This window comes from Myripristis murdjan, chromosome 4, assembly GCF_902150065.1.
Source record: "Myripristis murdjan chromosome 4, fMyrMur1.1, whole genome shotgun sequence".
NCBI classification, from domain to species: domain Eukaryota; kingdom Metazoa; phylum Chordata; class Actinopteri; order Holocentriformes; family Holocentridae; genus Myripristis; species Myripristis murdjan.
In genome coordinates this window covers 5,699,586-5,719,665 of record NC_043983.1, presented here as the reverse complement: position 1 = coordinate 5,719,665, position 20,080 = coordinate 5,699,586, and the positions used below count along the sequence as shown (strand labels likewise).

The 20,080-nt window shown below is 40.9% G+C and overlaps 2 protein-coding genes across 2 annotated transcripts; one reads left to right on the top strand and one right to left on the bottom strand.

Annotated features, from left to right (window-relative positions):
* Positions 1-8,305: 8,305 nt before the first annotated feature.
* vmac (vimentin type intermediate filament associated coiled-coil protein) lies at positions 8,306-13,078 on the bottom strand. Its single transcript, XM_030050148.1, has 3 exons — positions 12,782-13,078; positions 11,671-11,897; positions 8,306-10,222 (listed from the first exon to the last, which is right to left on the bottom strand). Exons 2-3 carry the CDS (start codon positions 11,859-11,861, stop codon positions 9,781-9,783), a joined length of 633 nt encoding a protein of 210 aa, XP_029906008.1. The 5' UTR covers positions 11,862-11,897; positions 12,782-13,078; the 3' UTR covers positions 8,306-9,780.
* A 689-nt stretch (positions 13,079-13,767) lies between these two features.
* ndufa11 (NADH:ubiquinone oxidoreductase subunit A11) lies at positions 13,768-17,216 on the top strand. The gene is made up of 4 exons (XM_030050149.1): positions 13,768-13,908; positions 15,112-15,204; positions 16,074-16,196; positions 17,029-17,216. Exons 1-4 carry the CDS (start codon positions 13,830-13,832, stop codon positions 17,139-17,141), a joined length of 408 nt encoding a protein of 135 aa, XP_029906009.1. The 5' UTR covers positions 13,768-13,829; the 3' UTR covers positions 17,142-17,216.
* Positions 17,217-20,080: the final 2,864 nt, after the last annotated feature.

The following is a 20,080-nucleotide window of genomic DNA, read 5'->3' as shown; positions in this document are numbered from 1 at the left end:
TAAAAATAAACATTTTTTTCCACACCAGCCTGAAACTTTTGCACAGTACTGAGCTAAGCTACCAGTTAGTCTCCATTAAATGAAGCTTCACGACACTGAAGCTCCCCCCCAGAGAAATGGAGCAAGCTAAGCTACAATACAATGACAAAATGTAGCTCAACTACATCAAAGCGATTTTTTTTTTTTTTTTTTAACATTGAACCAACTTCATTCCAAGTCATTGCTATCTTAGTGGTCAATAAAACTGTCAGGTAAACAGATAAAAATGTTCAGTTCAATAGTTTATGAAACTGTGCTCTCTCTGCTTTTACTGCTACAAACCATGGCAACAAAAACAAACAACATATAATGCAAAATACAAAAAATGTACCAAGGGGTCTCAAGGTGTTGTGTGTAGAATTTTGAGAAAAAAAAATGAATTTAATCCATTTTGGAATAAGGCTGTAACATAACAAAATGTGGAAAAATTGAAGCGCTGTGAATACTTTCTGGATGCACTGTATGTATATATGTATGTATGTATATCTATATAAGTATATCTATATCTATCTATCTATCTGTAACTATATATATGTATATATCTATATATCTATGTGTGTGTGTGTGTATGTGTGTGTGTGTGTGTGTGTGTGTGTGTGTGTGTGTGTGTGTATAGAAAAGCAAAAAACAACAAGAAAAACAATATTATTTAATAATTTCTATCCATTTATTTTATATTTGTGAGAATTTAACATTTTTTCTTAACATTTTATCCAAAAAATATATAAATTATGAATGTACTGAAAGCATAAATTTAATTGTCATAGTATTGAAATATCAAAACAAACAACTCCTATAAATATTTTTAATATGAAATAAAAATCATTCTCAGCACAGCTTAATCAAAATTCATGTTTGAAATTACATAAAATGTTTTTAAAACACCATATTTTCATGTTGTTTTAAAAAATAATTCATTATTGGATGATGTGAAGGTAATGACGTTTTGTCGTGACATCTTGGAAAAACCTGTAACTATATTAATATACCTGAAATGAATGGCCACAACCATCCACAATAACGAATTCCTGAGAAAATAAAAAGCAATATTGTGATTGGATAAAAATATGTTTCTACAGGCTGTATTTTCTTACAATTTAAGAGTCAGAAGTTCCCACAATTGAAGAATTGCCCATATAGATATATTATTATTATTATTATTATTATTAATAATAATAATAATAATAATAATAATAATATAGATGAGTGCACGGGGAGCCCAGCTGTGAGTCGCAACAGAGCTGACATCAGTCCCGTTGCTATGAGAACCTAGAATGTTAGGTTATGATCTCCAGGGGAAACGCTCACTTGTGTTAACGCACTTGACCCGAGCAGACGCGCCAAGCGCAGCAGAGACTTTTAAAGTTTTCAAACCACAAAACAAAAAAGCATCAGAAGCCGGACCTGGTCAGGACGTGGCATCATGCACGGCCGCCGCTCCCCGCAGGTGAGGAGGCTCCGTCCTCCGCTAAATAGTGCTCTTAGAGCTGCGGCGGCTGCTGCGCGGCCGGAGCTGCACCGCACGAACTTTGAGCTCAAACTGAAATGTTGTCAAAAAACACCCAAAAGTCAGTAAGTGGAGAAAAAAAGTGGTCAGTGGCAGTAAAACGAGTTCCCACTGGACTTACATGGGGCACTGAGGTCCAATAGGCGCGCCATCTGCAGTTTTAGGGGCAGTTTTGCAGGAGCGCGCTGCGCGAGCTGCACCCCTGGCCGCAGCTGGATGACTTGTTATTGTTTGAAAGAATCCACAAGGCGGCCGCGAGCCGCCGCGTGACGTCGTGTGACATCACGGCGTCCTGATTGGATCAGAGATGTTGTTCCTGTAGACTCTAGAGGCTGTCAACACAGGATGTTGAGAAACTGGAGGGGCCTGTTTATGGACCATAGAGTTTAATAGAGGGGCCCCTGGAGCTCAAAGTATTATAGGAGCCAAATAACTGTGGAAAACATCCACTCCTGAGTATCATTTGAAGTCACAGAGGAACAAATCTTTGTGATTTTCTAATACATATACTGCAGCCTGAAAAGGGGGACTTAAAGGTGTTGCACTGCAATAAGAGTTAAATAATAAAAAAAAAATTATACATGTAAAACTGGACGCTGAACCTAAGGTGTAACAGCTTGTGTTGCTGTCCTGTATATGTACTGGGCATTGTGCTTGTGTTTCAAGCAGCGGGAAAACCCTCAACTTAAAATATCAAGCAGCACATTTGGAGCTATTTGGTCAGTTCATCCATATGAACAAGGGTGTAGGTTTGATTTTGACATTGGTGGGGACATAAAATCACTCCAAGGTGGCGCCCCTGAAAGTTGATGCTTTGCATTTATGACCGCAATTTCATGTCATGTAGAGCTGATCAAAAAAACAAGCAAACGATCACATTCAGAAAAAATAGAAACTATTCAGGGATTGACATTAATGTTTATACTGCATATATGAATATCTGTATTTAATAATTCTGTAATGTTGTAAGTTAAAGGCAACTAAAGAAAGACAAGCAGGCAATTTTAACAGATTTCTTGTCTTTAGTGCAACTGTGCATTATACTGTACATCAACAACATTGTACATAAAGATAAATAAAATAAAATAAAATATAATAAACGTTTGACACTAAATACCTAAATACAAACAGATAGGTGTTCTTGGTGCTCTTATTTGAAAAAAAAAAAAAAAAAAAAAAATCTGTGTTGTTGAGGCTCTACAGTTACATAACCTTGACATTTTAAATCCTGGTTAGTAAAAATGGATGGATCATTGTTGACTATTATTGTTATCACTATTATTATCAACTACACATCAGCAATATAATAAATAAAGCGGGCCTATTTTCTTGGAGTAACTTGCACTTTGACTTCTAAAGAAACTTCTTATGTCCACTTTTCTTTTTTTGGGACCCATCCTGGCTGTGCCTCATTACCAAACACACGCGCGCACACACACACACACACACACACACACACACACACACACACACACAAATATGAATGTAAATGCAACCACTGATATTAAAATCCGTCCAGCTGACGTGACTCAGGCAGAACAACATGGAACAGCTTACAGGTGCAGATGCACACGGACTGCAGCTGCTGGCCAACCAGTGAAACAAACTCTGCTGTGCACGTCCTCAGACACTTTTTACAACCACATGGAGTGACAGCAGGGACGGCCAATCACACATTAGCAAGAGCCAATGATGAGCGATATTAGGTTAGAGTCGGGACTTCTATCAGAGGCCGACTGTTAACCCTTTGTGCACCATAAGCACTGACTAGACACTGACGGACAGTGTTTATATTATATCGGTAGGGACTGTACAGTAGTGGCTGGATATTGGTAGGGACGTGTCCCCGGCGTCCCTACCCAATTCTACACCCCCGCATACGAACCCCAGGAATTTAAGACCGTCCATTTATTCCAACATGAGCATGTTCAACATTATTTTGATTCCACTTGGAACAAAACACAGTGAAGTTTGTCTTATCTTTAAAAGTGAATGTGGACATATTTTGTTGCGTTTGAAGCAGGTGTTCACTGGAACACACCCACAGTGTCGCTGGTTTGTGTTTGATTGTTTGAATCCTCATGTCAGCTCAGAGCAGCTCCTGTCTTCTCTTCCAGACTCCTGCTGAGAGCTCCGCACCGCCTCGCCCTGCTCCTCCTTCAGCTTCCACCACCCACACCGCCAGGACCTCCTCTCCACACCTCTTTCCTTCCTCCTCTCCTCTCCCTCCTCTCCCTCCTTCTCCCTCTCCTCCTCTCTCTCCTCTCCCTTCTCTCTCTCCTTTTCTCTCTCCTCTCCCTCCTCTTCTCTCTCCTCTCCCTCCTTCTCCCTCTCCTTCTCCCTCTCCTCCTCTCTCTCCTCTCCCTTCTCTCTCTCCTTTTCTCTCTCCTCTCCCTCCTCTTCTCTCTCCTCTCCCTCCTTCTCCCTCTCCTCCTCTCTCTCCTCTCCCTCCTCTCTCTCCTTTTCTCTCTCCTCTCCCTCCTCTTCTCTCTCCTCTCCCTCCTTCTCCCTCTCCTCCTCTCTCTCCTCTCCCTTCTCTCTCTCCTTTTCTCTCTCCTCTCCCTCCTCTTCTCTCTCCTCTCCCTCCTTCTCCCTCTCCTCCTCTCTCTCCTCTCCCTTCTCTCTCTCCTTTTCTCTCTCCTCTCCCTCCTCTTCTCTCTCCTCTCCCTCCTTCTCCCTCTCCTCCCCTCTCTCCTCTCCCTTCTCTCTCTCCTTTTCTCTCTCCTCTCCCTCCTCTTCTCTCTCCTCTCCCTCCTTCTCCCTCTCCTCCCCTCTCTCCTCTCCCTTCTCTCTCTCCTTTTCTCTCTCCTCTCCCTCCTCTTCTCTCTCCTCTCCCTCCTTCTCCCTCTCCTCCTCTCTCTCCTCTCCCTCCTCTCTCTCCTTTTCTCTCTCCTCTCCCTCCTCTTCTCTCTCCTCTCCCTCCTTCTCCCTCTCCTCCCTCTCCTTCTCCTCCCATCCTTCTCACACCATCTCATACCAGCTCCTCATCTTCATCCCTCTCTAACTTGTTTTCTTCCACAGATGCAGACGGTGAGGACGTCGTTGCAGAGACCAGCACCATCGACAGGTACAACAGGATGAAGGCTCATTAAGGCTGATGCAGCTCATTTGTTACTGGTTGCCATGGGTGACCAGTGAGCTAGCTGTCTACCTGTCAGCACCCATCACTTGTACTGAGTTGATTCACTGTTTTGGGTCCTGCATCCTCTGAGTAGCTTGTTTTAAAGAAATCAAAGGCATACTTGCATAAATCTGCATAACCTTGTGTAATTTTGGAGGGTATCAACATTTTGTGACAGATCCCAGTTGGAGTCGGCCTCTGTGTCGCCCATCTTTCTCCCATCTGTCTTTCTCTTTCTCCCTCTCCTTCTTGTAGACCAGAGGAAGTGGGCAGGAAGCGCTCCAGCAGCTCCAGCAGCTCCAGTGGGAACCGGAAACGCCAAAAGCGCTTCCAGTGGTAGGAAAAGCCTAATCTTAAATCAGCATGGCCCTCAGAGTTAAGATATTCATCCATATGAAGCCCCAGGAATTTGAGGCTTGACTCTCTTAATAACCTGGCCATTTATTTGCAAATGATACCCTCGAATTACGGTCCCTGATCCCTGATCCCTAGACATATCTTCTTGTGTTTGAAGCAGGTGTTCACTGGAACACACCCACAGTGTCGCTGGTTTGTGTTTGATTGTTTGAATCCTCAGAGCAGCTCCTGTCTTCTCTTCCAGACTCCTGCTGAGAGCTCCGCACCGCCTCGCCCTGCTCCTCCTTCAGCTTCCACCACCCACACCGCCAGGAGCTCCTCTTCACACCTCTCTTCCTCCTCCTCTCTTTATTTTTCCTCTCTCTTTTGCTCCCACACCGGGGGGACAAGAGAGAGGAAACAACCATCTCCTCCTCCTCTTTCTCCTCCTCTTCCTCCTCCTCCTCTCTTTACCTTTCTCCTCTCTTTAACTTTCCTCTCTCTTTTGCTCCCACACCGGGGGGACAAGAGAGAAGAAACAACCATCTCTTCCTCCTCTTCCTCTCCCTCAACAACAACAACCATCATCCACCCCCCTCTTTCCTACCATCTCCTCTGCCTCATCCTTCCTCTCCTCTCCTATACCATCACAATCCCAATATTCACACACACACACACACACACACGCACACACACACACCCACCCACCCACCCATCTCCTCATCCACCAACTATTCTCTGTTTCCTCCGCAGATCCACACAGTGACGACTTGTTTTGGTTCCAGCAGTTCCCGAGACGAAGGCCCTTGGACCGCCGATAAGAATAACAAGTAATAACAGACTAATGACCTCCACTGCCTTTTCTAGAGCTACACTGGAGAGCTGAGCAGATGAAATCTGGTGTTGACATGGACACCATGTGTGGTGGGGTCGAGGCTCCTCTGTTGGGTCAATAGCTGCTGGGCTGTTTACAACGAGGAGAGCCACCATCACTGTCAGCAGGCGCTAAAATGGCATATTTTGACGTATTTTAATGTCGTATTGATTTCTCACAGGATGCTGATGAGTTCCTGATGCTCTTCTGGGCTTCATTTGTCCCACTGCCAAGTTGGAGTTCAGACTCCAGTGTGTCCACACCGACTCCAGGTAACTTCACATGAAAACCTCTTTCACTACAAATATTCATGCTGTTTTATCAGAGTAATTAAACACATTAAAACCTCAAGCATATTGCTTATCATTGATTATTACAGAAGTGGTCAGTGATCTGTTCCCTTAAATTCATGAGGTCAAAGTTTCTTCCTGGTAGTTTCTTGCTCGGTGGTGTTGACTGGTTTCTTCCTCAGACATCAGAGCTGCAGGTCACCTGCTGCCAGTGTGTCGTCTGCCAGGCGACTGTGGGCAGGAGTTTCCTCGCTGTGCCCGGGTCAGTCTGCCCACAGCCCCTGTGATGCTGCACATTCTCTCTGTGTCTCCAAGTTCAGGGTTCGCTCATGTAGTTTTCTCCACCTTTCAGCAGAGAGCGGCTGTTTGACATGAAGTGCTTCTGTTAGGACGGGCAGCAGACGAGGAGAGAATGATGCTGTGTCTGATCTCCGTCTTTGATCAGCAGGACGACACACTGACACTGGTAAACCTTCCCACCGTCTGGCACAACTGGAGGGTACGGACGAGGATTAAAGCCACACAAAAATTAAAAATTCTAACTTTACTATTTTGACTTTAATCGCACAAATTGATTTCATTCTCTGAATTCTGACTTTTCAGACTTTGAGAAGAAAGTAAGAATTCTGACTTTTTTTCCACATCCTTTATTTTTGTGGCCCTAATCCTCTACTGTTAAGATCCAGTCGGAGAGCCATTGTTAAAAATCTGAATGGTAATCCAGGATTTTTGTGTTGGCAACAGCCCAACACACAACAAAGGGAAAACAAATCAGTTTTACTAAAATTAGAAATTACGTGGTTATATAATTATTTTCAAGGAAAGCAATACCTTTAGCAAGCAAGATTTGTAGCTCTACAGTGCAGGTTTGTGTTAACAGTTCAGTGTATGGTCAAAAAAAGTAGATTTATTTTGTATATACTGACTTTTTAGAGTTTTAAATGTAAGTTGTTGTTTTGTTATTGTTGTTTTTCTTCTTTGGTTTGGTTTACTTTGGTACACTTGTGTTTATGTTAAGCTGCCTGTTGTATTTTATTTTATTTATTTATTTTTTTTTTTTACTGATTTTTGGGATGATTGTTAATTTTTTTAAAAAAATGATTCTTGGACCTTAATTAGTTTTGCTATACCCACATAATGTGACACATTTTTGGACAAATAAAAACCTATTTTTTGCAGAAACTCCCGTTTACTTGTCTCTTGGCTCAGTCACTAGTTGTGTTTAGTCTGATCTTCAACTTGCAAGACACAGTCCCGTCATGAGACACGCTCAGGTCATGTAGATGTTGTGATGGTGAACCGTTACATCTTTCAAAGTAAAATGCTGCCTTAACCAGCTAAATTCAGGATTGGAGTTGCCTGGAGTGCTGACAGCTTACTGTCTTTATTTGTTTATTTAAAAGAAAAGTTGTTGTTGTTTTTAAATTGTTATTATCAAGACAATATACACAAGACAGAGAACACGGACTGAACTGGGTGAACAGAGGAGTCAAATGTACGTGCAAATGTACGCGCCGATCACATGATGAACCCAACAGGAAATGCTTTCCAACTCTCACCAGGTCACTCTGAGGCAGGTAGTAGGTGACTACTCAACAGAAAAAAGGGCAGGTGAACTTTAAAAAGTGTAGTTTCAGTCTTACACATAGAGACATCTTACAGAGCTAAACCAAGATATTGTGCTAGGCTTTCCTCAGTTTGAGTGGAAGCTCACAGACGACTGAAAGAAGTGAGATTCAGTGTAAAAGGCTGAAGAATATTATGGTGTTTTCAACAGCTGAAATGATCACTGCTATGTGGACCTGCTCATGGAAAAGAGAAATGTCAAATTCCAAATGAAAACATTTCAGATGTGATTGACTTGACTGCTGCTGCTCACCAGTTTACAGTACAATATTCAGCAACACCAGCAGTCATATTGCAGCCTGCGGTCTTTTAAGGTTTATTTTTTCTGTGGTAACTTCTTATAGCTGTTGGGATATGACACTGATCTGAGACCAGGTTGTGCTCTGTGCGAGTTGCTCAGCTGAATACATCACATTTTCATGGTGAAGTGCACCCATTCTTGATTTAATTCCTGATCTCCTGTACATGGCTGTCAGGAGGGAATCACGAATAAAACTCACACATAGATGGCATACTGTAAGCAACAAAAATATATTTTCTAACACACTGAAAGCAAACATGGAATCCCTGTTGAAATTTCATGGTACAGGCAAGTTTTTTTTATGCTAGCATCCTCAAATACAAGACAGAATAAATGCACAAAAAAAAAAAAAAAACATAAGTCAGTACCCAGAAATCCTGTAAGATGACATCAGTAAGCTGCCACAGCATGAGACTTGGGATTTAAACTGAATTTCTCACTCTCTGCTGTTTAAGACACACCTCTGGAAGTTTGACCTGTCACTTCCTTTGTGGAAAAGGTTTTGCACTGGTGTCCATATCAACACCACAGTTTAATCTGAGTAATCAGGGGGAATCCACACTGTCCCGACTCTAGCTCCGCTCTGTGGTTTAGGCTGATAAGATGGTTGCTTTGTAATATAAAACAATCTTGGTTAGTTATCATTAATAGCAAGTAAAAGGCTAAACAAAGTTACAAAAAACAGACAAAGCCATGTAAACACAATCTCTAAGGCAACATATGTAACATGAAACATAGTGGATAAAAACAAAGTATTTGATTTATCTCGTTGGATAAATTAAGAATACCCCAGTTGCAAAAGTACTTGCTCTAACCGATCAACAAGATATAAAACAAAAACAAGAGGACTAACAGTAACTAACAGTGGAACCACCATGCTAACATGAAGCCCTTTTAGTAACCTGCTAACTCCAAACACCAGAACATTCAGCACATATTTTCAGACAAAGTGACGCTGGGCCACCCTGCTGGTTAAGAGTACAGCAAATATGAGTTTCTGAAGGCCGATGCCTCTGCTTAAACTAACAACTGACACTACATTGTGCTGCTCTTCAAATCTTTAAATATGATAATGCCCAAGCGTTGTATAAAATATTTAGCGTTATCCCTCAGAATTGTACTTCTTGTCATGGTGGCAGCACTGAGACCATCACTGGACTGACCGGCCACACATATTCCATTGTAGGGAAACTCTGGCATACATTAGGCCTTTTCAAAAAGAATTTCCAAAAAGACAATATTGAACAATGAATGAATAAAACGTGCAAAGAAAATCATATTTCACTGTGTAGATATGGTCCAGGGGGGATCAGAGGTGGACGGCATGAATGGACCATGTCTCAGGGTAATGAACATAAGACCATCTGATCATTGCATTGCATTGATTTTGCCCCATTTGTCAATCTGTATGTCCACAGAGGCCAGGATCGACTTTCTCTCCACCAGACTCTGACCATGTATCGTCCTTTAAGGAACTCTTAATAAAGCCTATTGTGTTTTTTCAGCACTGATTTCATGGTGGATGGTTAAAGCTTCCTGACACAAGGAGTTCCTCTGGTGCTGGGAGTCTTGACACTCAAGGGCAGTTTCTCTCCATCTTCCCCTTCCAAACCATTCACCAAACTCTGCTCATCATGCTGTACCATCTAGGACCAGAGTGAGCGCCATCTACTGTGTGCTGCCAGTCTACACAGTCGTTCCGAAGCCCATGTCGTCCATGTCCTGACTGTCCACGTCATCCTCACTCAGAGAGAAGTCTTTATGGTTGCAGATCACTCTGTTAGGGCTGCAGTAGTCAGAGGTCGGTGCTGCTCTGCTGGGACTGCAGCTAGATTCTACGCCCGGTAGGGAAGAATTAGTCATGCTGGGTTCCCCCATCCCACCTCCTGCGTTCAGTCCAGCTCCCAGTCCCGCCCCCTCCAATCCACCGAGAGGACCCAGCCTCTCAGCCTCGGCCATCAGAGCCAGCATGCTATCCAGAGTGGCTCTGCTCTTGCATATGCTGTCCAGCAGGTGGCAGCGGTGCTGCAGTTGAGCTACCAAAGAGTCTCTCTCCTTCAAGGACTGCTGGTAATGTTTAATGGTCTCTTCACATCGGCATAGTTTCTCATTGAGAAAAGATATTTCTCTGTGAAGAGAGAGAAAAAGAAAAAGAATAATTATCTGTAACATAAGGATGATGAAGTCTATTTCTAATCACTTTCTGAAACTGTTTGCAGTAAGGATGGTCTCCTTGGCATAGATCTACACTAAATAGAAAGAGGAGAGCAGGAGAGAAAAGTTGTGTGAACTCTCCACAGTGACAGTGTTTGTCAACAGCTGGGATGCAATCCGTTTATTTTTTGCAGATATGACATGAAAAATAACCTAAATATCACAAAACAGGTTTTAAGCTTCATTTAAGTGGGAAATATTTTTTACTAATAAAAGAAATTCTGCAACAAATAGCAATGGAAATACAATTACTGGATAAATAATGACATAGGCTTGATGTGACTGGCTGGACAAACGGTTCATATTCATTTCACTATAGTTCGAAATGTTTTCTGTAAGTACCACAACGTCCAGGAACATCATAAATGTTGTGTCTAGCGTGTATAAATATCTGTTGTTGCTGTATTAGTTGGTACATTAGCATATCATACATGCTGTATCAAGTATGTATAATTCCTGTTATGGTTGAATGAGCATCAAATATGAGGGAAATTACCTGAAACTAAAAACAACTTACCCCACACTAATCAAATACTAATCACTTCTTGATAGAATCACACCATGTCTGTGATGAATGTTCTGAAATTTAGGGGGCTGAATTCTACGCCTAGTCAAGCTGATGGAAATGCACCCAAATCATATTTCATTTTCTGTGATGTTTCAAAAGATTTGATTAAGTTTGATTACTTCCCTTGACATTTGAATGGAAACACTGCGAATAACTCTCCCTCTAGAGGGGGAAGAGAATAAATGCTGACAAGAAAATGATTTTCTATCATATAATTTATACTGTCTGCCTGTTTGATCAACGAGCCAGGATGTCTTAGGCTGGGATAAATAGTCTCCTCATCACATATCTTCATTTATCCTTCTTCTCTAGATCGCCAGTGCTGCAGCTCATCATCCAGTATTACTGTAAATGGCCTGTATACTTATGATGCAGTCAAACATGTCCAAAATAGACGGCATGTCACGGCAGTAAAGACACTTAAAGGTTATAGAAGTAAGATTAACCTAGAAAAACTGGAAACAGTGGCTATGGCTGCACTGAACTGTCAACAAAGACAGCTGAGGGAATCTGAACATTTAGAGGAGTTTGACTGTAATAAAGGTGCAGATGTCCTCTAAAAACCTCAGCAAGCCATTCATTTTCAACAGTTTACGTGCAAAGACAGACAGACGCCTTTCCACAATACAACCACTTAGATGTCATATGTGGAAAATGATGTTATGTGAAGAACTCCACTAGTTTGGCCAGTAAGTCTGGATACACTGTGGAGACGGAGGCCAAGTGGAACCTCGCTTTTTCCACAAGCACATCCTTTGTTATGCCACGACTTTGACGAGCTCATGTCACCTCACCTTTCCTTGGTCTCGTTTATCTCCTGGGTGGCAGCTCTCATCTGGTCATCCTTGCGGATCAGACTCTCGGCTTGCTCTCTCACGGTGTTCTCTGCAGCCTGCAGTCTCTCCTCCAGCTCCAGCACCCGCAGGTGCAGCGCCGCTAGGTGGGCGTTGGCCTCCCTGATTTGGACAGGGGATGGGGAGGACATGTCTGACGGCAGGCCTCTTGCCAAGCACGGGTCAGACTGTTAGGAACACAATTACATTAGGTTAACACTGGGATTTTATTAATGGCATATTGTCATTTAATCAAAAAGGGATCTGGTCTGATATGAAACTCATGATGCAGATATGTTTTTTTTCTTTATTTGTTTATTTATTTCCTTATATAGCCAGGTCAGTCCTGATGAGATACAAGATCTCTTCCTCCAGAGTGTTCAAATAGCACGTTGTCAAGACACTACACAGTTACAATAGCAGACTACAGAAAATATAGCTCTCAACACTAGGAGAGAAATATATATCTTTAGGAAAATTAAACACAAGTAGCAAAACAAGTCAAGTGGATCAATACAAAGAATACAAGTAAAAAGGAAGAAATAAAAAAATTCATACCCTATAAGAGTGATACCAAAAACATACCAACATAGGCTACCTATAGAACATCTTTGAGGTTTGCATGGACTATTTGTGTAATGAAATACATCTGCAAAATATCTATAGAGCAGAATATGTATAGTATAACTTGTGACAGTCTCTGATGGTTGTACTCAAAATTACACATTATGAGTATGCATTTTTTGTCATTGATCAATAGTGCACACATGTAGGGGAGGACTGTAGCCTGTATAGAGAGGGTGTGTGTTACAGACTGACAGCTTCACTCCAGTAATATGAGCCCTAGCATGTCAGAGGGTAAGACATACTAGATATCCATCCACAGTGGCTGATTGTTGGCTCTCCTTTGCTGCTAATGTTGCCTTGGACAGTCTTCCTGGCTAGTTCCTGGCTAATAAGCCTGACAGTTTCTGGTAGCTGTACGAAGTAAACTTTGCTAAGCTACTGTTCACCAGGTGTCGTTACTACAGACAGCAGCATCTTCAACAACATGACAACAAGACAGACTTACTGCTGAAATGCTCCGCCGCAGCTGGCTGCCTATCCGGCTAATGTTAGCATGGCTGCATCACCACGGAGGTGAAATGAGTGTCCTGGCCGTTCCGCCTCCTCCTCCCTCCGGGCTCCCTGTTGGTCTCGGAGGCAGCCGGACTCCTCTGCAGCGAGACTTGACTCCACACCAAAGTTTGTCACGCCGCTGCTTTCATGTTAGCCAGGCGGAGGAAACTGAGGCAACAAGCTGGCAACCTGTGGACGTGACCCGGAAACCGTCCGCCCGGCCACCCGCCACGACGCTTTCCCCCCCTAGCATGGCGAAGGTATGGACTAACTGACTTACATCCCTTCAGCCTTTCCCTAATGTCAACCATATCCAACTTCCACCTAACCCTAACCTCAACTCTTTACTTACTTCACCAAGAGTGTCAAAAACTGACTTCACAATCCGCAACACAAATAAACATAAACATAAACAGATTCATCAAATATTCATGAGTGTAATTTATTTTAGCCTGGTTTAGTTATAGTTTACATAATTTCAAATGTATGTAAAAGTGTAATTATAGGCGCAAAGACGCATTTGTTAGTGTAGTTTACTAACACTTTAATACAGGATTTCTGTCTGTATCGCTTTCAAGTTGTTGATAGTAGCCTACTGCAATTAGTACGAATGTGAATGATACATTTTAAAAGCTGCAGAGATATCAGTTAGTTAGTTAATTAATTATTTAATCAATTAAATATTGAGCTTTATGTGTATTTGAACAGATGACAAAATGATGACAAAATACATACATACAACAATATGATAAAAAGATTAATCACCAAACATCAGCTTGGTAATACAATAAAAACAATATAAAAATACATGACAAAAATTAGAAAACAAACAAACAAAAAAAAAACAACAACAAAAAAAAAAAAAACACTTGTGTGGCAAAAAGAAGTGATTTGTCTACTCCTGACGTTTTTGTGTCTATGTCCATTTTATAAATAAAGGTTTCCAAGTGCTCTGATGTCTCGCGAGACTTCCGCTCAGTGCCCTTGATACAAATTCCAAAATGGGTTACTGGGACCTGGAGGAGGGCACGGACTGCGTCCAGAAAACATGGATTACCACCAAACTGGGGACGGCTCTGGGTGAGTGTCCGTACAAAAAACAAAGCCTGAGGTTGGTGCTGTCTGACGTTGCGGGGCTCAGCGCTGGGCGGCGGAAAATAACTGCATGGCCTTAAGTTTTAGCCTGGGCCAGCTAACAGGCTAGGCCCTGCTAGCGCCAGGAATCACTGGTGTTGCTGTTCAATGTTGTACCGTCGCAAAACAATAATATAATAACCCGACAGGACCAATTTAGCCCGCAGCTCTCCTCTGTAGACGTGCTTCTTGGTGTTTTCACTCTGACAAAGTGACAAGGTGGGCTAATAGTGCACCCAGACACAGTCACTCAGAATCTGAATCACAACCAGAAACACTTTATTAATGTGGGACAGTCGCAGGTGCTCAGACATTTCATACAGTATTTGTGAATATTTACTATAACCCAGGCTGGACTCATCAAACCTGGGCTGTTTGTTTTCAGTCCTATTTACAGAAGTTGATGAATACAAGCCACTCATTGATGGCAAGTGTGTCCACAGGCTTGTATGATAGCATGTTATATTATATTATATTATATTATCAGAAATGGTAGCTCTATGTGGCAACAAAGAGCACCTAAATTCATAATATTAACTGACTTGGCACTGAATAAAGTGAAGGAGCTTCAGTGATACAGAAACTTGAGGAATACTCATGCTTTCATGAGGAATATGCGGTTCACAGTATTCAACAGTACACAGTTATACACATTTATTATTACTTAACCATACATATATAGAGTTGGGGCAGGATGATATGAACTACATCAAACGGCACAGTATCTTTGACGAAATACCTCGACATCATGATGATGTTGTCGGAGTGACTACAGGTGATTTCATACGATGTTTGCACCCAAGAGATTTTTTGCTTAAATAATCATCAGTAATGTGAATATGACGACCAAGCAGGTAGAGACAAATAATAATAATAAAAAAAGCCAGAACAGTCTAATAAGTTGAGAAAATTGCATTTCTTTACTGCAATGCCGCCTTTAGAAGCAGGAAAAGACACTTCTACCATATGACATTACAATATCGAAAATCCTAGACAATATCTTGTTTCATATCATAATATCAAAAAGGTATCAATATATTGCGTTACAGTTTGCTTGTGTTACAGTTTGTCGCAGGGTGGATGAGTGCACCCAGTGAGATTGTGATGTTTCCAGTAATCTTTGTTTGTTTGTTTGTTTGTGTGTTTCAGGCTTGGTTGGTTCAGCCTATCACATAGTAGCATACCAGCCTGATTCTGCAGTGGCGGCGCTGCAGAGGGCCGGCAACGCAACCGCCACCATGGGTAAATATTAGAGTCAGCCAGGGTGGGGTTTTCAGATGATTTTCTGATTTGGAAAGCTTCTGTATTCCTTCAGCTAACATCAGAATTTTCAGTTCATGGAGTTATCATAATCTGTTAACAGAGATAATACCAGGATTTAAATGGGAATGAAACTGGTTAAAATTCTGACAGGTAAGGTCCAATGTCAGTGGACTGGAGTTGGTCTAAGCATGTTAAAAAAACAAAAAAGTCACCAGGAGTTGTGTCAGGGTGAAACACTAAATAACCAATTTGTGTTTTCTTATGTTTTCCCAACATTCATGTTTCAATACAGTTGTAAGGCATTTATATTTTGCTAGTTATAGCATTACTTCGGCCTGTCACAATGATTACATAATCGCCTGATTGTGATTATGATATTTGAGCTGACCACGATCATTTTACATAGTCGTTCCAAACAAACAGTTTGCACTATTCTAAATATATACCAATACTCAATATACATAAAAAATGGATCTAACTGAAGCAAAGTAAAGAGAGCCTGAATTATGTACATTTCATATTCTTATGTTACAACACTCTGAGCATTAAATTTGATCTCCATTAATATCAGGTTCTTAGCAACCACAGATTTTTTCTTTTCACTGCAAAACATTTTACTTTTAGATTTTATATTTTGTTTACCTACATGTACCTATTCCAAACATACTTGTGCATGTTCAACAGAAATGAGAGATAGGTATTTAGAGCAGCCAGCCCCTTGACTGTGTTAATTCCTGTTGGCAACGCTGTGTTGTGATTGTCTGGGAAGAAAACATGATGGAATGGAATCTGGTAATGCTGATTTGGAGTGTGTGTGTGTGTGTGTGTGTGTGTGTGTGTTGTGTTAGCGGCCCTGGGAGCCATCTTTGGCATGACGACGTGTCTCAGCGCTCAGGCGCGTGAAGCTCCCAACGACCCGCTGAACTACTTCATCGGGGGCTGTGCATCTGGAGCTTTCCTCGGAGCCAGGAGTAAGTATTAACTCTGGCAGAAAGAGCCCAGAAGGCACTCGCTGCCACAACTGCAGGTGTGACATGCAGGCGCTGGGTCCAGATTGCCTGCAGTTGCTAGTTACAGCCACTTGATGTCACTAAAATGTCATAAGCAAATGAAAACTTGAAATGCACAAAGCACTTATGATAACTTTGCACATAAAGTTACACATGAAGTTACACCTAATAAATACAAAAAAATCCTGACAAAACTGCAGTTGAAATTTGAAAAACACCACAATTCTTTTTTTTAAAACTCAGTTCTCATATTAGCCCGCAAAAAAATGAAATTAGAATGTGCTCTTTACATTTTCAGGGATATTGAAGTGGGTGTGTATGAAAGTTAAATCCTGTCTTCATAAATAATTTGATAATTGTGTATTAAACCATTTTGCTAGCAATAGCGACATCAATTAATTTTTTTTTTTTTTTCATTTTTATTTCTGCGGGATATTTCAGAAATTAAAATTGTACAGTTGCAGAATTTGGCAGAACCACCATGGAATCTTGTTTTTTTTTTTTTTTTTTTTTTTTTTTTAAACACACTTTAACATACACTTACAAATTTTTTACATGAGCAGAAACATGGTGCACAATATTGACCTTTTTTCAGATTACCTGAAAACTGTAGTATAGTGCAAGTATCGTAGTACTAGGATTAACAGAAAACAGAACTCAAGAAATGTATATGGATAAACAGGACCTCATGTTGTTCTACACTCTGTGTGTGTGTGTTTGTGTGTGTGTGTGTGTGTGTGTGTGTGTGTGTGTGTGTGTGTGTGTGTGTGTGTGTGTGTCTCTGCGTCTCCAGCCCACAGTATTACGACCGGTACCTCAGCTTGTCTTGGTCTGGGAACGCTGGCCTTCTTAACAAAGGCTGGAAAAACGGAGGGTTGGAAATTAACCGGACCGCCCAAACTCTGAGAAGAAGGAGCATGTGTGTTTGGATGTATATTGTAAATTTAAAATATCGCTGGAATAAAATATTTGTGAAAATGACAAAATAATCCCTCCGTCTCTTTCCTTGGTTTCACCTCAGTTTGTTGAAAACATTTCCAGTTTAAATCCAGGAATAGTGTGTTTAGACAGACGTACTCCAGGAAGGGAAAGTCAGGAAATATCACAGATGTGTTACAGGGAAACTGAAGAAAAAATAAATGATATATTGAATGTCATGAAGGTCCCATGATGTGACTCTAACATTGCATTACCTGGGTCATTCTGCCTCAGCTGCTATAGAGGCATTATAATGGAGTGGATTACACTACATATTTGTGGAGTAAATTTAATATCCTACAGTGAGTGATAGACCAGCTAACACAGTTTTACAGTGTTGACCACTGCACAATAAACGCAACCCAGATGTAATAGTGCTCATTAACATTATCTGGAAAAGAAAGTCACCTGTGCATCCCAGCCCTTAGTTCTGTGTGAATATGCTTTTACTGGCACTTTTTTGCTCCTAAATATGAAAGGGCACAAGCAGTATAATCCTATAATAGTACAACAAACATGGAAGAGACTGGTATTCTTAAGTTAAGCAGGTCTCATACAGCGGAATAGGTCAAAGGTACGACATCCTTACAGATGGAAGTTGTGTGTTGGCATGTTGAGTGCCTGTTTCTAATGTGCTCTGGTACGTTCCCACTTTCACTTCCATCTCCACAGAGCTATGATGATAGGCTGAGTTTACTAGAGGTACACATAAAATACTAAAAATATTTTAATGTATAAACTGTATTTCTGGATTGCTGATATATACTGACTGGCCACTTCATTAAGTCCACCTGCACAAACTAATACACATACAATCTAACTGTTGTGCCATAAAGTTTACTTTTCTGAAGCAGTAATAGAGGTGTTCATTCAATTCTGTGTTTGGCATTGAGCTCATAGTTAGTGGTGCTGTTGTGCTGGACTGCATTTTATTGAGAGCTATTTCTAATATTCTGTCCCCCTCATGTATATAAACAAGGAGGGAAAAAAAAAAAAAAGAAAAAAAAAAGAAATATCTCTAAATATAATGTAGTCCAGTACAAGACCTGTGCAAACTACAACCTCCATAAAATAATTAAATCGAAACATTCTCTACAATGTCAACAAAATATGATTATTATAAACTTTGTTAAAAGGTAGAATTTATGGCAGAGCTGTTGCACCGAACTGCGTTAGACTGGACAGGTGGACCTGATAAAGTGACCTCTCTTGTGTTGCATGAATATGATATGATACTGTTTTTAGGCAGCAGTTGCCGTAATGTCACATTGGTTAGACAAAAGGTTTTAATTGCTGTCATATATCACACATTACTAAGAGAATGGATGAAACATGCTTCTCCTGAGCCAGTGTAAATAACCTTCACTATGAGCTGATGAACTACTTTAACAGCCCAGCAGTTGGTGTACTGTGGATATGATGTGGTAACTGGCTGGTCCCTCCTCCTCAGTATGGGGAGACATAAAATATTGGTCAGTTTAAATTCCTCCTCCAGCCATTTATTAAGCCCCTAAAATCATCTGTTCATCATTATTACATATTATGTTTTTTTTTTTTTCATGAAAAACATCTCTTAGTGCCTTAGAACACCTTAAATGTAACTCTAAACCTTCCCCTCTTTAAAAATGTGCAGATCTGTGAATATGCAAATAGTTCCTACCCCGCCTGCTCACACATGGCTCGAAACCAGAGCTCTGTTCACTGGATGAGAAAGACCCGTCCCGCAACAGGCACGAACGTTACGGTATTTGAGACCATGACCATAACCATGACCACAAAAGAAACACAATCAATCAGTCAATCAATCAATCAATCAATCAATCAATCAATCAATCAATCAGTCAATCAATCAATAAATAAAAACAAAAAACAAAAAAAAAAAACCCTCAGCAGATGTCTTGGTGACACTAATATTGTTCATGTGATGCAGCTGTTTCCAGGTGGTCTAGTTTATCTTTTGAAAGTAAAACACTTGTGTGACAGAGTATGGTGATGGTTTTATTTAGAAGTGACAAACACCACCAATTAATCAAAATAATTAATTTCAGTGAAAAGTTACAATTAGGTACCTAAATACAAAGAACAGTAGCAGGGGGTAGGCCTACCACTAATTAACAGAGCACTACAATGCAAAGGCATACATAATTACCAAGGATTCACATGCTTGCATTTCCTCAGTCACAGTTAATAATCATGCACACTAGCCACTTACACATGACTTACTCGTCAGGTTGTAACATCAAGGCAAACAAAGGGACCAAACAACATTCTTCAAAAAAATACATATCTGCCGCCTTCACTGATTAATTATCTTGCCACCTTCACACGAGTCCATAAACACGGAACTGCAGCAACTGAAACAAATACCTCAGTTATTCATAACCCTTACTTTCTGCATTGGTGAAGTGGATCTTTGACATTCATGAAAACTTGTCATTAAGTTTCAGCATTTTACAGTTTATGTACATGAGAGTTCATATTACTCGACTGTTTTCTTTGTGTCATGAGACTGCATTTATGTTTTCTTACATATTGTTTACCCTTTTGATAGAAACACTCATTTTTTTTCTTGTCATTTTTCCCTCACTGTATTAATGCCAAATAGTGAAAAATGAAACCAGTCTTCTGCCGGGGCAAATCCTGTACCAGATGGGCATTAATAAGGAACCCTCGACTGTTGTTTGTTGGAGAAGAAAGCACCTTTAGGGCTTGAGATTGCAACACATTCTAGTCACAGCCTTGCACAAAATACAATGACTTAATGATACACTTAAAAGAACTCCCTTGTCAGTATGTTGATACAGTAACTGCACCAGTCTACAAGTGCATATAGGCATGCTTTTATTTTGAATGTTGTATATGTCTTT